The sequence below is a fragment of the Theropithecus gelada genome, chromosome 9, assembly GCF_003255815.1.
Source record: "Theropithecus gelada isolate Dixy chromosome 9, Tgel_1.0, whole genome shotgun sequence".
Taxonomy (NCBI): Eukaryota; Metazoa; Chordata; class Mammalia; order Primates; family Cercopithecidae; genus Theropithecus; species Theropithecus gelada.
In genome coordinates this window covers 115,751,700-115,764,925 of record NC_037677.1, presented here as the reverse complement: position 1 = coordinate 115,764,925, position 13,226 = coordinate 115,751,700, and the positions used below count along the sequence as shown (strand labels likewise).

The 13,226-nt window shown below is 46.0% G+C and overlaps 1 protein-coding gene across 3 annotated transcripts; it reads left to right on the top strand.

The window, feature by feature from the left end:
* The first annotated feature begins 2,203 nt into the window (after window positions 1–2,203).
* PRDX3 (peroxiredoxin 3) lies at window positions 2,204–12,845 on the top strand. 3 transcript variants are annotated; one of them, XM_025395463.1, is made up of 7 exons: window positions 2,234–2,308; window positions 3,909–4,041; window positions 6,432–6,573; window positions 7,130–7,265; window positions 8,350–8,453; window positions 11,177–11,342; window positions 12,018–12,845. In XM_025395463.1, exons 1-7 carry the CDS (start codon window positions 2,273–2,275, stop codon window positions 12,069–12,071), a joined length of 771 nt encoding a protein of 256 aa, XP_025251248.1. In that variant the 5' UTR covers window positions 2,234–2,272; the 3' UTR covers window positions 12,072–12,845. The 3 variants fall into 3 exon arrangements, with proteins under 3 accessions (XP_025251249.1, XP_025251248.1, XP_025251247.1); XM_025395462.1 differs by having other exon boundaries at window positions 11,177–11,346; XM_025395464.1 differs by lacking the exon at window positions 11,177–11,342 and having other exon boundaries at window positions 2,204–2,308.
* Window positions 12,846–13,226: the final 381 nt, after the last annotated feature.

Sequence of the window (13,226 nt, the reverse complement as noted above, 5' to 3'; positions counted from 1 at the left end):
CCACAGTACGGTTTTTTGTTTGTTTGTTTGTTTTGTTTTTTAAGATGGAGTTTTGTGCTTATTGCCGAGGCTGGAGTGCAGTGGTTCAATCTCAGCTCACTGCAACCTTTACCTCCCAGGTTCAAGTGATTCTCCTGCCTCAGTCTCCCAAGTAGCTGAGATTACAGGCATGTGCCACCATGCCCGGCTAATTTTGCAATTTTTATAGAGACGGGGTTTCACCATGTTGGTCAGGCTGGTCTTGAACTCCTGACCTCAGGTGATCCGCTCACTTCAGCTTCCCAAAGTGCTGGGATTACAGGTGTGAGCCACTGCGCCTGGCATACGTATGTACGATTTTGAGCTCTAAAATGATAATCTTCTTTTCTTTTCAATCATCTGCTTAACACAGACATAATTAAAACCAATTAAACAAACACAAGGAAGGTGTGAGGTGAAATAGTCGAAACACCTGCGTCCCCACATATCCAAGGCAGTCCTTTCCACATCTGGGGACTGGTACCCAGGGTGGCGCCTCATGATACCTGAGATGATTTTAGAAAATACACTGGGCGGCCGGGCGCGGTGGCTCACGCCTGTAATCCCAGCACTCTGGGAGGCCGAGGTGGGCGGATCACCTGAGGTAAGGAGTTCAAGACCAGCCTAGCCAACATGGTGAAACCCTGTCTCTACAAAAATACAAAAAAAATTAGTGGGGTGTGTTGGTGCACGGCCATAATCCCAGCTACTCGAGAGACTGAGCCAGGAGAATTGCTCGAACCGGGGAGGTGGAGGTTGCAGTCAGCCGAGATTGTACCTGTGCCAGTGCACTCTAGCCTAGGCGACAGAGTGAGAGTCTGTCTCAAACAAGAAAAGGGGGGGAAAAAAAAGGCCGGGAGTGGTGGTTCACACCTGTAATCCTAGCACTTTGGGAGGCCGAGGCAGGTGGATCACAAGGTCAGGAGATCAAGACCTTCCTGGCTAACATGGTGAAACCCCGTCTCTACTAAAAATACAAAAAAATTAGCCAGGTGTAGTGGCAGGCGCCTGTAGTCTCACCTACTCGGGAGGCTGAGGCAGGAGAATGGCGTGAACCCGGGAGGCGGAGCTTGCAGTGAGCCGAGATCACACCACTGCACTCCAGCCTGGGCGACAGAGTGAGACTCCGTCTCAAAAAAAAAAAAAAAAAAAAAAAGGGGGGAAAAAAAAGGAAACCAATTTAAAGAAAATAGTAAGTGATATTTGGTGATAAGAAGACTTGAAAAACTAAGCTGGTAATGGAATGACTAGTGATTGGAAAATACCAACTCAGACCAGATGCAGTAGCTCACGCCTGTAATCCCAGCACTTTGGGAGGCCAGGGTGGGTGGATCACTTGAGGTCAAGAGTTTGAGACCAGCCTGGCCAACATGGTGAAACCCCATCTCTAATGAAAATACAAAAACTTAACTGGGCGTGGTGGCAGGCGCCTGTAATCCCAGCTGCTCAGGAATCCCAGCTACTCATGAAGCTGAGGCAGGAGAATCGCTTGAACCCAGGAGGCAGAGGCTGCAGTGAGCCAAGATCACGCCACTGCACTCCAGCCTGGGCGAACAGAGCGAGACCTTGTCTCAAAAAAAAAAAAAAAAAAGAAAAAAGAAAATGATTGCAATTTGTCACACTTACTGTAAGGCCACCGTGTGCTTTTTATCTATGTTTGATGTGGTTGCTTCAAAGTACCACGCTCACCACTGAACACTTGCGCTTTACTAATTGACAAAAAACAAATTTTAAATTTGTCCCAATTTTCCCAATTTTGGGAAGAGAGGCCAAATGGAAGACCACACACAATTCTAACGGTTTTCAGGCCAGCAAAGCCTTGATGTGTCTAGCCCACTTAGCTTATTAACGGACTAAAACTGCGTTTGTAATTAATTCCATTTCATACAGAAGCCAGAAGTCTCTACCTGAGGCTGAAATAAGAAAGCGATCCTGTCACAGAAATAGTAGACACAGTAATCCACACAAGGTTAACAAAACAGTGGGAAATACAGAAAAAAATACCTAATTCCCCGCCTGGATTCGTTCTTTTTAGGTTGGGGCGACAGTAGGAAAACCACGTGTCACTTGGCCAAGCATTCAACCCTAAAGGGAATTCCTCCCTCAAGGTCCCCAGGAGGCAGGGAGGCGGGAGCTCCTCCAGCCCAGTCCCCTCCTCCGGCCCCGCCCCCCCGCCCGCAGAGGCCCTGCCCACCACCCCGTAGGCCCCGCCCCTGCGTCCCTGCCCACCCCGCGGCGCCCGAGTGCACTGAAGATGGCGGCTGCTGTAGGAAGGTTGCTTCGAGCGTCGGTGAGTGGCTGTCGGCTGGGGACAGGCGCGGAGACACTGGTGGCTTCGGGAACGTGCTTCCCAGACAGGGTCCCGCGCTTCTGGGCTTGAGGGCCATTTGCCCTTCTTGGAGGGTTTCCGCGGGTAACGGACCCAGAGGCCTCCCCCGGGGAAGGTTCCATGCGCCTGCGCAGAACCGCCCTTCTTCAGTCCCTCCTCGAGGTCTCTTCCCCGAGTCCCTCCTCGTTCGCCGTTCCGGGTCCCCAGGCCCATCTCCTGACCCTGCTTCTGCCACCGACCCTGTGACCTTGGGCAGTCACCTTCGCTTTTCTCAGCCTGTGTAGTTAAGATGGAAAGAATGATGCCTACGTCAAGGCGTTGCTGTGAACAGCCCCTTAAATACTGGATAAAAACGCGCAAAGTGCTGAACAAATTACAAAGGCGTTCCCTCCCAATCCCGCTCCCGCGTGTTTCTGCTGCTGTTTCTTGCTTAACTGTGGGCAATGCGTCGTGCTCTTTTGGTACACGGCTTTCTCTGGTGGGGTTCAACACACTCCCTTTCGTTCTCCTGAGTCATTTTGAACATTAAAGTTGAGCAAACCGGCAGAGTGCGGTGGCTCATGCCTGTAATCCCAGCACTTTGGGAGGCCAAGGCGGGCAGATCACTTGAGCCCAGGAGTTTGAGACCAGTCTGGACAATAATAGTGAGACCTTGTCTCTACAGAAAAAAAAAAAAATAGACGGGCGTGATGGTCAGTGCTCCTGGGGAGGCTAAGGTGGGAGGATCACTTGAGCCCAGGAGGTCGAGACTTCAGTGAGCCCAGATCGCGCCACTGCACTCTAGCCTGGGTGAAAGAACGAGACTCTGTTTCAAAAAAAAAAAAAAAAAAAATTGAGTAAACATTTCCCTTGAGCCTTTTCCAGACTCCCAGAGACTGAACTTGGCTCTATTTGTTTACTGGTCGCTGGTCCTGGAGGGGCCTTGTTTTTTTCTAAGGAAAACCTTGACATGGTAGAACATACTCAGCAGATAGTGCTGGGAAAAGCCTGCCCAAGTCCCCTGGCTTTTGAACCCTGTGTTGCTTTTAAGCGCATGGAGTTTGATTTTTTTTTTTTTTTGAGACGGAGTATTGCTCTGTCGCCCAGGTTAGAGTGCAGTGGCGCGATCTCGGCTCACTGCAACCTCCGCCTCACGGGTTCAAGCAATTCTTCTGCCTTAGCCTCCCAAGCAGCTGGGATTACAGGTGCCCACCACCGCGCCTGGCTAATTTTTGTGTTTTTGGTAGAGATGGGGTTTCACCATCTTGGCCAGGCTGGTCTTGAACTCCTGACCTCGTGATCCACCCGCCTTGGCCTCCCGAAGTGCTGGGATTACAAGCGTGAGCCCCTGCGCCCAGCCCGTCTTTGTTTTCTTATAGTTCCCCTCTACCTTCCAGTCTCCTGGGAGAAGGAAGCAGAAGGGAGTGTTAAGAATGTGCAGACCCAATCCATGCTCTTAGTTTGGGGTTTGCTATTTGGTTCACAGGAACAGGGACAGCTGAAACCACCCTTGGCACGATGCCCTTTCAGCCTTCAGTCACCAGTACAGAAAAACTTTCTAATAAAAAGTTTCTCTTTCCAGGTTGCCCGACATGTGAGTGCCATTCCTTGGGGCATTTCTGCCACTGCAGCCCTCAGGCCTGCTGCATGTGGAAGAACGAGCTTGACAAACTTACTGTGTTCTGGTTCCAGTCAAGCAAAATTATTCAGCACCAGTAAGTGTTATGTGATGTCTTGGCTGGAGCCAGGTAAAGGAAAAATGAACCATGGTCTTTGGACAGCGGCTCTGAACCCTGGCCATATGTTACACTCATCTGGAAGCTTTCAGAAACACAGCACTGCCCCAGTCCCACCCCAGACAAATTAAGTCAGTCTCTGGGGTGAGACCAGGACATGCTGGGTAATTCTAGTGTGCAGCCAGGGTTGAGAATCACTGAGGCAAACTGCCCTTGTCACATTTCCATGTTGGTTGCCAGAGCTTCTAATCCACTGTGTTGAGGAGGGGGTTACTGGGAGCTCAGATGCCTTCTGGATCTACTGTCTGAAGAGCTGTGAGTGGTGGGCAGCCTCTGGGGACCTGAGAGGGCAGCTGCTCTAAGATTCAAACCTGTGTACTGGCCCCATATGGCCACTTAGGAACCAGACCTGTCTAATGGTATCTTCTGTAATCCGAGTGAAATTTAGCTGTTTCTTGAGATTTACATTCCCTTCTCTAGGATATAGGCTTTGCTAAGATCAGCCTCAGATAATGAGTGATATTTGAAAATAGCTTGTCTGGATTTGACTAGCCTTTGAAAAAGCACGTATTTAATATGTAATGGTTTGGGGGCATATATATTTTAGTAAAGCCTTTGTGGGCTAAATGTTCTAAGAGGTTTTGCAATTTTACTACCGTGGAGCTTTAAAATATTTCTAGTAGTGATGTGATACCACAGGCTTAAAATTTACTCCACTGGTTTCAAATCCCCATCCCCATCCCCAGCAGCTCCTCCTTTTTCTGTTCGTGGCAGTCTCAGGCATTTTGACATCGGAACTACTCTGTCCCTCATTCCCAGGTAGAAGCAAGTCCTTCTCAGTTTTGACACTTCTCTTGCATCCATTCCTTTCTGTTCTTTCTGCCCTATCCCTCCCCTCAATATGCGTAAGAGCACTGAAATCGAGGCTGGGCGCGGTGGCTCACACCTGTAATCCCAGCACTTTGAGAGGCCAAGGCAGGTGAATCACTTGAGGTCAGGAGTTCAAGACCATCCTGACCAACATGGTGAAATCCCGTCTCTACTAAAAATACTAAAAAATTAGCCGGGTGGGTGGTGTGCTTCTGGAATCACAGCTACTCGGGAGGCTTAGGCAGGGAGGCGGAGGTTGCAGTGAGCCGAGACTGTGTCACTAGGTGACAGAGCGAGACTCTTGTCTCAAAAAAAAAAAAAAAATTAAAAAAAATCACTGAAACCACCTCCAAACATGTCTCTCCCTTTCTCCTGCTCCTCTTTCCCTCCTGCCAGACTGATCTTTCTAAAAACTGCCATCTCGGCCAGGCGCAATGGCTCACGCCTGTAATCCCAGCACTTTGGGAGGCCGAGGCAGGCAGATCACGAGGTCAGAAGATCGAGACCATCCTGGCTAACACGGTGAAACCCTGTCTCTACTAAAAATACAAAAAATTAGCCAGGCGTGGTGGCGGGCACCTGTAGTTCCAGCTACTCGGGAGGCTGAGGCAGGAGAATGGTGTGAACCCAGGAGGCGGAGCTTGCAGTGAGCCAAGATCATAGTACTGCACTCCAGCCTGGGCGACAGAGCAAGACTCCGCCCTTAACTCTTATCTTTCCTGTTAAGAAGACCCAGCAGCCTAGTATTTAAGGATTCTTGCAACATGGCCTTCAACCATTCCTGCCTGCTGCCTGCTCTTCACTCCGTACCCTTAGACACTCTCTGTTCTCATTAGACTGTGCCACAGGCTGCTCCAACACATGCCCTGTCTTCCTTCCTGCTATTTCCTCCATGCCATCTGCCCCATCCCATCTAGACTTGACAAAATCTGAACCATATTTAAAATCCATCTCTAGTCTCATGTCTTCCTTAATTCTATCCCTACTATCTTTGTCTTCCTTTTTTTAAGTTTCCATAGCACTTGGAGTTGAATTTGTACACAATCTAAAACTATAGAAGGAGAAATTACAGTCGGCCCTCTGTATCTGGGTTCTGTATCTGTGGTTGGTTGAACTGAAATTATTGGGAGGGAAAAATGGATGGTTGTGTCTGTACCGAACACAAAGACTTTTTTCTTGTCATTTCCTAGACAATACAGCTTAACAACTATTTCCATAGCATTTACGTTGTGTTAGGTATCATGAGTAATCTAGAGATGATTTAAGTATAATGGAGGGTGTGTGTAGATTATATGCAAATCACCATTTTATGTAGCAGACTTGAGCGTCTGTGGATTTTGTTATCCTAGAACCAATCCCCCACAGGTGGCAAAGGATGACTGTACAGTTGAACTGAATGTTTTGATTTATACTACTAATTATCATGAGAAGTTTAAATAAAATCATAAGTGCTTGACGTAGCAAATGATGAACTACATATGAGTGTGGGTTTTTTTCAGGTTCCTCATACCATGCACCTGCTGTCACCCAGCATGCGCCCTATTTTAAGGGTACAGCCGTTGTCAATGGAGAGTTCAAAGACCTAAGCCTTGATGACTTTAAGGGGAAATATTTGGTGCTTTTCTTCTATCCTTTGGATTTGTAAGTGTAATTTCTATGATGCTTTCGTGTCATTCTGAGAGCAAGCACATATCCTGTTCCCGCACTGAATTGTCTACCCCTAGATACTCTTGTGAAAGGAAGGATTCTGTCTGACCCTTTATCACCCGTGGCCTTGTTGATTACAGCTGGGGTCTGTAGCTGGTTTACAAGTGATAAACTTCAGGGGTGGGATAGTGTGACTCTGTGCTCTGCAGTAGTGCTTCCCTAAGCCAGCGTATGAAAGTTTTCGCTGGTCTGGGGAAAAATGAGAAAAGTAGGCATAATAAAACGATTTTTTTCAAAAAGCAACTTCATTGAACTGTAATTTTTTTCCTTAAAATGTATGTTCCCTTTCCCCATTTTTTGATACAGTTCCTAAAATAAAAAGGTGAGGGGAGATAATAGTACTTTTGCAGCGCAACACTATAGTCCAGTGAGGACGGTTAACCGTTTTGCCTTTTTTACCCTTAGCAAGTTAAACTAGTTGCTAGACTACTAGTTGTTAAAATCCTTGCTTTTGAATTATTTAATGAGAATGTCTCTCCTTTTTTTCCAGCACCTTTGTATGTCCTACAGAAATTGTTGCTTTTAGTGACAAAGCTAACGAATTTCACGACGTGAACTGTGAAGTTGTTGCAGTCTCAGTGGATTCCCACTTTAGCCATCTTGCCTGGATAAATACGCCAAGAAAGGTATCGCATTGCACCCCTAGCTTTTGCTCTTACGAACTTGCTTGGAAGAATCTAAATTTCTAGCTATGCTGCTGGACTATCGAGATTAAATTACTCAAGGGGTTTTTTTTTGTTTGTTTGTTTGTTTGAGACAGAGTCTCACTCTGTTGCCCAGGCTGGAGTGCCGTGGCGCGATCTTAGCTCATGGCAACCTCCGTCTCCCGGGTTTGTGCCATTCTCCTGCCTCAGCCTCCCGAGTAGCTGGGACTACAGGTGTCTGCCACCATGCCCGGCTAATTTTTTTTGTATTTTTAGTAGAGATGGGGTTTCACCATGTTAGCCGGGATGGTCTCGATCTCCTGACCTCATGATCTGCCTGCCTCGGCTTCCCAAAGTGCTGGGATTACAGGCGTGAGCCACCACGCCCAGCCAATTAAAAAAAGATTAAATAAATAAATAAAGAATTAGAAAAAGCACTTGTAGTCCCAGCTACTCAGGCGGCTGGGGTAGGATGATTGCATGAGCCCCGGAGTTTAAGGCTGCTGTGAGCTGTGATCACGTCACTGCATTACAGCCTGGTGACAGCGAGACTCTGTGTCTTTTAAAAAAAAAAAAAAAGAAAAGGAAAAAACAATTTGAAAAGGCCTATAGTATTACCCAGGTTTAAATCTTCCTTCTGCTCCTTTCTAGCTGTGACCTGGAACAAGTTACTTAACTTTTTTGTGCCTCAGTTTCCTCATTTTGATGATACCTACTCCAGGGTGGTTTCGAGGAGGCAGTAAGTTAATAGCAGTGCTTGGCCCATTGTTCAATTACTGTTCCCTGTTGCCATTACTGTTGGTCTCAGACAGTGTGGTACACGGTTAGGAATGCTTTGAGGCCACGCCGTCTTGGCCCATTGTTCAATTACTGTTCCTTGTTACCATTACTGTTGGTCTCAGACAGTATGGTACACGGTCAGGAATGCAGCGAGGCCGCGCCGTCTTGGCCCATTGTTCAATTACTGTTCCCTGTTGCCATTACTGTTGGTCTCAGACAGTGTGGTACACAGTCAGGGATGCGGCGAGGCCGCGCCGTCTAACAGTGGTGTTTGCGTTTTGATTAGAATGGTGGTTTGGGCCACATGAACATCGCACTCTTGTCAGATTTAACTAAGCAGATTTCCCGAGACTACGGTGTGCTGTTAGAAGGTCCTGGTCTTGCGCTAAGGTAAGATCCTGTTTCTGATGAACTTAAATTATTTTTCATGTTTAGTATCATTCTACTTCTTAGGGGATTTATGTAGACCTTGGTAAAGCATTTTTAAATCCAGAAGATCCTGGCTGGGCATGGTGGCTCATGCCTGTCACCCTAGCACTTCAGGAGGCCAAGGTGGGAAGGTCACTTGAGTTCAGAAGTTCAAGACCAGCCTGAGCAACATAGTGAGACCTCGTCCCTGTTATATTTTAAAAAGTTAAAATTTATAATAATCAAAAAATCCTTAATTTTAGTCTTTAATAAGCACTGATAAAATGCCTCTTGCAACGATTGGCGGTCTCTCAGAAATGCTGAGACATGCGTGTCCCCTCCACCACCTTGGGTCTGTTTCTAAAGTAGGGTATCTGCGTCTTGAGGCCACATTGCTCCATACTCCCTGACTATGTGGGAGCCGCTTCCATGGGGACACACACCTGACAGTGAAGCCATCAGACTGCAGAAGGGGGGACTAGCAGGGTAAGAGGTAGTCTCTTGGAATGGTGACCATTTTCAGCCCTGGAGCCAAACAGTCCTGGGTTTGATTTTTTTCTTTCTTTTTTTTTTTTTTAAACTCAGCTACTTTTAATAGCTATGTGACTTTGGGCAAGTGATTTGATTTAACCTTGTTGAGCCCCAGTTTTTCCATAACTAAAATGAGGAGGTACCTCACAGGTGGGTGTGAGGATTAAATAAGTGACACAGCTAGTTAGCATAGTTACTGGCAGCAGCTGTTAGGATTTCTGCCCCAGAATGTCATTTCTATCTGTATTCAGTCCCTTATTAAACCTTTATTCCTTTGAGTGTGAAAAACTTTCAGTCCTCAGCAGCTCCACATTCAAACATAACCTTCCTGGGAGGGGTGAGAACTTGGGCCTTAGAACTGGCATCTTGAAGTCTGCTGAGAATAGGAGTGAAGAAGGGATTGGGCAGAACTTGACCTCCAGGAAGGAAGAGAGGGCCCTCCTTTTGATATGCTGTGCCTCACAGTTTTGCTGGGGGCTGGTCAGCTTAAAGCCAGCTCACCTGCCTCTTTTGTAGGTGATCTCTGGCCTGCTCCTCTTGGGTTACACCTTGGATTTTAGTGCTGGGTGGCATCTTAGAGTTTGGGCCTTTTTCTCTCTCTGTCTCTCTTTTTTTTTTCTCTCTTTTCAAGATGGAGTCTTGCTCTGTTGCCCAGGCTGGAGTGCAGTGGCGTGATCTCGGCTCACTGCAACCTCTGCCTCCTGGGTTCAAGCAGTTCTCCTGCCTCAACCTCCCGAGTAGCTGGGATTACAGGCACGCGCCACCACACCCGGCCAGTTTTTGTATTCTTAGTAGAGATGAGTTTCACCATGTTGGCTAGGCTGGTCTCGAACTCTTGACTTTGTGATCTGCCTGCCTTAGCCTCTCAAAGTGCTGGGATTACAGTCATGAGCCACCGCACCTGGCGGGTCTTTTTTTTTGTTTGTTTAACTGTAAAGAGATTATCAAAAGAATGCCTAGGTCTTTCAGAATTGGCAATGGCCAGAGAAAGGGTACTGGCTATTTTTCTCCTACGGTCCCCTTCCCTATGAGAACTCACTAATTTTGCAGTTAACGTCCGTACCCGTTTTAATACCGAGATTAACAAGAGAGAGAAGCTGAGTCTGGCTTATAAGATAAGACTTTCAGGAGTCTGTGGGCCCTGCTCTGTCCCAGCTCTGCCTCTGCTTCTATTGGTGGACTTCAGCTGGCTGCACCCTCTGGGAACAGTTTCACCTGAAACCCCAGGCCCCTAGTGCCAGACCGAGGGTGGGAGAAGCACCTTTTTACCCTGACTTTTCTCTAACCTGCCTTTTCCATGAGTGATTGATACCTGGAATTTCCACATCCTTTTAAGACAGACCGTTAAAATCTGTAGGTTAAATAACTGGACACAGTGACACACACCTATAGTCACAGCTACTTGGAAGTCTGAGGTGGGAGGATCAGTTGAGCCAGAAGTTCGAGGCCGCAGCCTGCTGTGATCACACCTGAGAATAGCACTGCATTCCAGCGTGGGCAATATAGTGAGACGCTGTATTTAAACTAAACAACTAAAAAAACTTCTGGGCTAAACATATCTGCATCTGTCACAGTAACACCAACACAGAAGATAAACACAGACCACTGTGGTAGCGTGGTTCATCTCATTACATGCTGCTACATGATGAAAAGTGATTGGCATGGTTTTCTGTTTTGTGTAGACTTACAGCCTGTACATTCTTTCTACAAAGATTTTTCCCATGGGATTTCCCCCCATTTACCCAAGAATTCATTCATAATAAACAGTTGTTGAATCCAGATAAAATACATATCTGTCTCTTCCCAGTTGCCTATGAATTTCTTGCCAAGATGTGATACAGTAGCTCAAAGAATGCTTGCCATGTCACTAATAGTCTTCGCTCTGTCTAGTTCAGTGACTTTCCGACACTGTAACATTCAGGGCACTGTGTGAGTTTGTAAATGTGACCATACTGCAAGCTTTTTATGGTGACCTGGTCCAGTACTGCCTTTGTTAAAGCATCTGTCATCAGTAAGAGATAATATACTTTTTGCACAACAGTGAAAACCCTACCTTTAAGCATATGATTATGCTTAATATTTTAGTAAAAGAATTAAAGACCTAAAGGGTAAGAAGTTAGACTGTTCTAGTTCTGGTACTGTTGAGGCACTGACGAGGATAAACGATCATGCAGAGGTCTCTTCATAATTGACCCCAATGGAGTCATCAAGCACTTGAGCGTCAATGATCTCCCAGTGGGCCGAAGCGTGGAAGAAACCCTCCGCTTGGTGAAGGCGTTCCAGTATGTAGAAACCCATGGAGAAGTCTGCCCAGCGGACTGGACACCAGATTCTCCTACGGTAGGTTTTTTCCCCAAAAGCAGTGAGGTCCATGTTCTCTCAGCCTCGAGAGCTATTGACCTGAAGTATCCACAAAAGGGAGCCCACCCTTGGAGCAAGCGTGCAGATGATGTGCAAATGGGTGAAGCTGCTGTGGGGTAGGGGGGTGGGGTGGGGAGCCAGAAACCAATTATCAGAGACAAGCAGACTCTTTTTTTTTTTTTTTTTTTTTTTTTTTGAGACGGAGTCTTGCTCTGTCGCCCAGGCTGGAGTGCAGTGGCATGATCTCGGTTCACTGCTAGCTCCGCCTCCTGGGTACATGCCATTCTCCTGCCTCAGCCTCAGCCTCCTGAGTAGCTGGGACTACAGGCGCCTGCCACCACACCCGGCTCATTTTTTTGTATTTTACTAGAGACGGGGTTTCACTGTGTTAGCCAGGATGGTCTCGATCTCCTGACCTCGTGATCCACCTGCCTCAGCCTCCCAAAGTGCTAGGATTACAGGCGTGAGCCACCGCACCTGGCCTAGAGACAGGCAGGCCTTAATGAAACTTTGATCTTTGTGTTTTAAAGGAAATCTTTAAAAGTTTAAAGAACTTTAGGTTAAAAATTGGGGGATTGCTATTCAGTTTTGGGCATATTTACCATATTATTATGGTAAAGTCACAGTTACCTAATTAAGCTTTTGTATTTTCAGATCAAGCCAAATCCAGCTGCTTCCAAAGAGTACTTTCAGAAGGTAAATCAGTAGATCGCCCATGTGTATCTGCACCTTCTCACCCCAGAGAAGAACCACAGTTGAAACCTGCTTTTATCATTTTAAAGATGGTTATTTGTAGAAGGCAAGGAACCAATTATGCTTGTATTCATAAATATTACTCTAAATGTTTTGTTTTTGTAATTCTGGCTAAGACCTTTTAAACATGATAGTTGCTAGTACAAGGAATCCTTTATTGGTAACGTCTTGGTGGCTGGCTAGCTAGTTTCTACAGAACATAATTTGCCTATATAGAAAGCGATTCTTAGATCATGTCTTCAGTGGAAACAGTCTTCTGTCTTAGCCTTACTTGAGTCTTGCCTATAACAAAGTAGAGCAACATGTATTGAAAGCGTCTGATCAAGGGTCCTGAAATTTTCAATTTGAATGTCTTTGTATTAAACTGAATTTTCTTTTAAGCTAACAAAGATCACTATTTTCAATTAGCCGTCTAACTCTTGCAATGAATGTTTATGTGATTGAAGCAAATGTGAATCATATTATTTTTAAAAGTGGCAGAGTGACTTAACTGATTATGCATGATCCCTCATCCCTGAAATTGATAGTTTATGTAGTCATTCTACTTATTTTATTCACTAGCTAACTTTGTCTATGTATATTTCTAGATATTGATTAGTGTAATTGATTATAAAGGATATTTATTAACTTCAGGGATTGCATTTTGAAATTACAATTATTTTCTTTGCTGAAGTATTCATTGTAAAACATAAAATAAACATATTTTAAAATATTTGCATTTTACCACCATTAACTGTTGGATCAACTTATTCTGGGCTCTCCTTTCCTTCTCAGATTACATCAACAAACATTTATTGAGCATTTACCTCAGGGGCCACAAAGAGAATAAGATGCTGGTTCCACACTCAAGGAACTCGGTTTAGGGGCAAGACAGGTTTAGGGGCAAGACAGATAGGGAAACATTTACTCATTGTTTCGGTAAATCCTTGAGTGCCTACCCTGCACCAGGTGCTGTTTTCCAGGCACAGGAGGAAACAAAGGACAAACCCCTGCTTTTAAGCTCTTACGTTCTACAGGGGAAACACAATACATGTAGTAAAAGTAGAGTGGAAGGAAAATAATGTGGAGTGAAGCTCTGCTGAAGCGGAGTTGCAGGTGTTCTAGACGGGG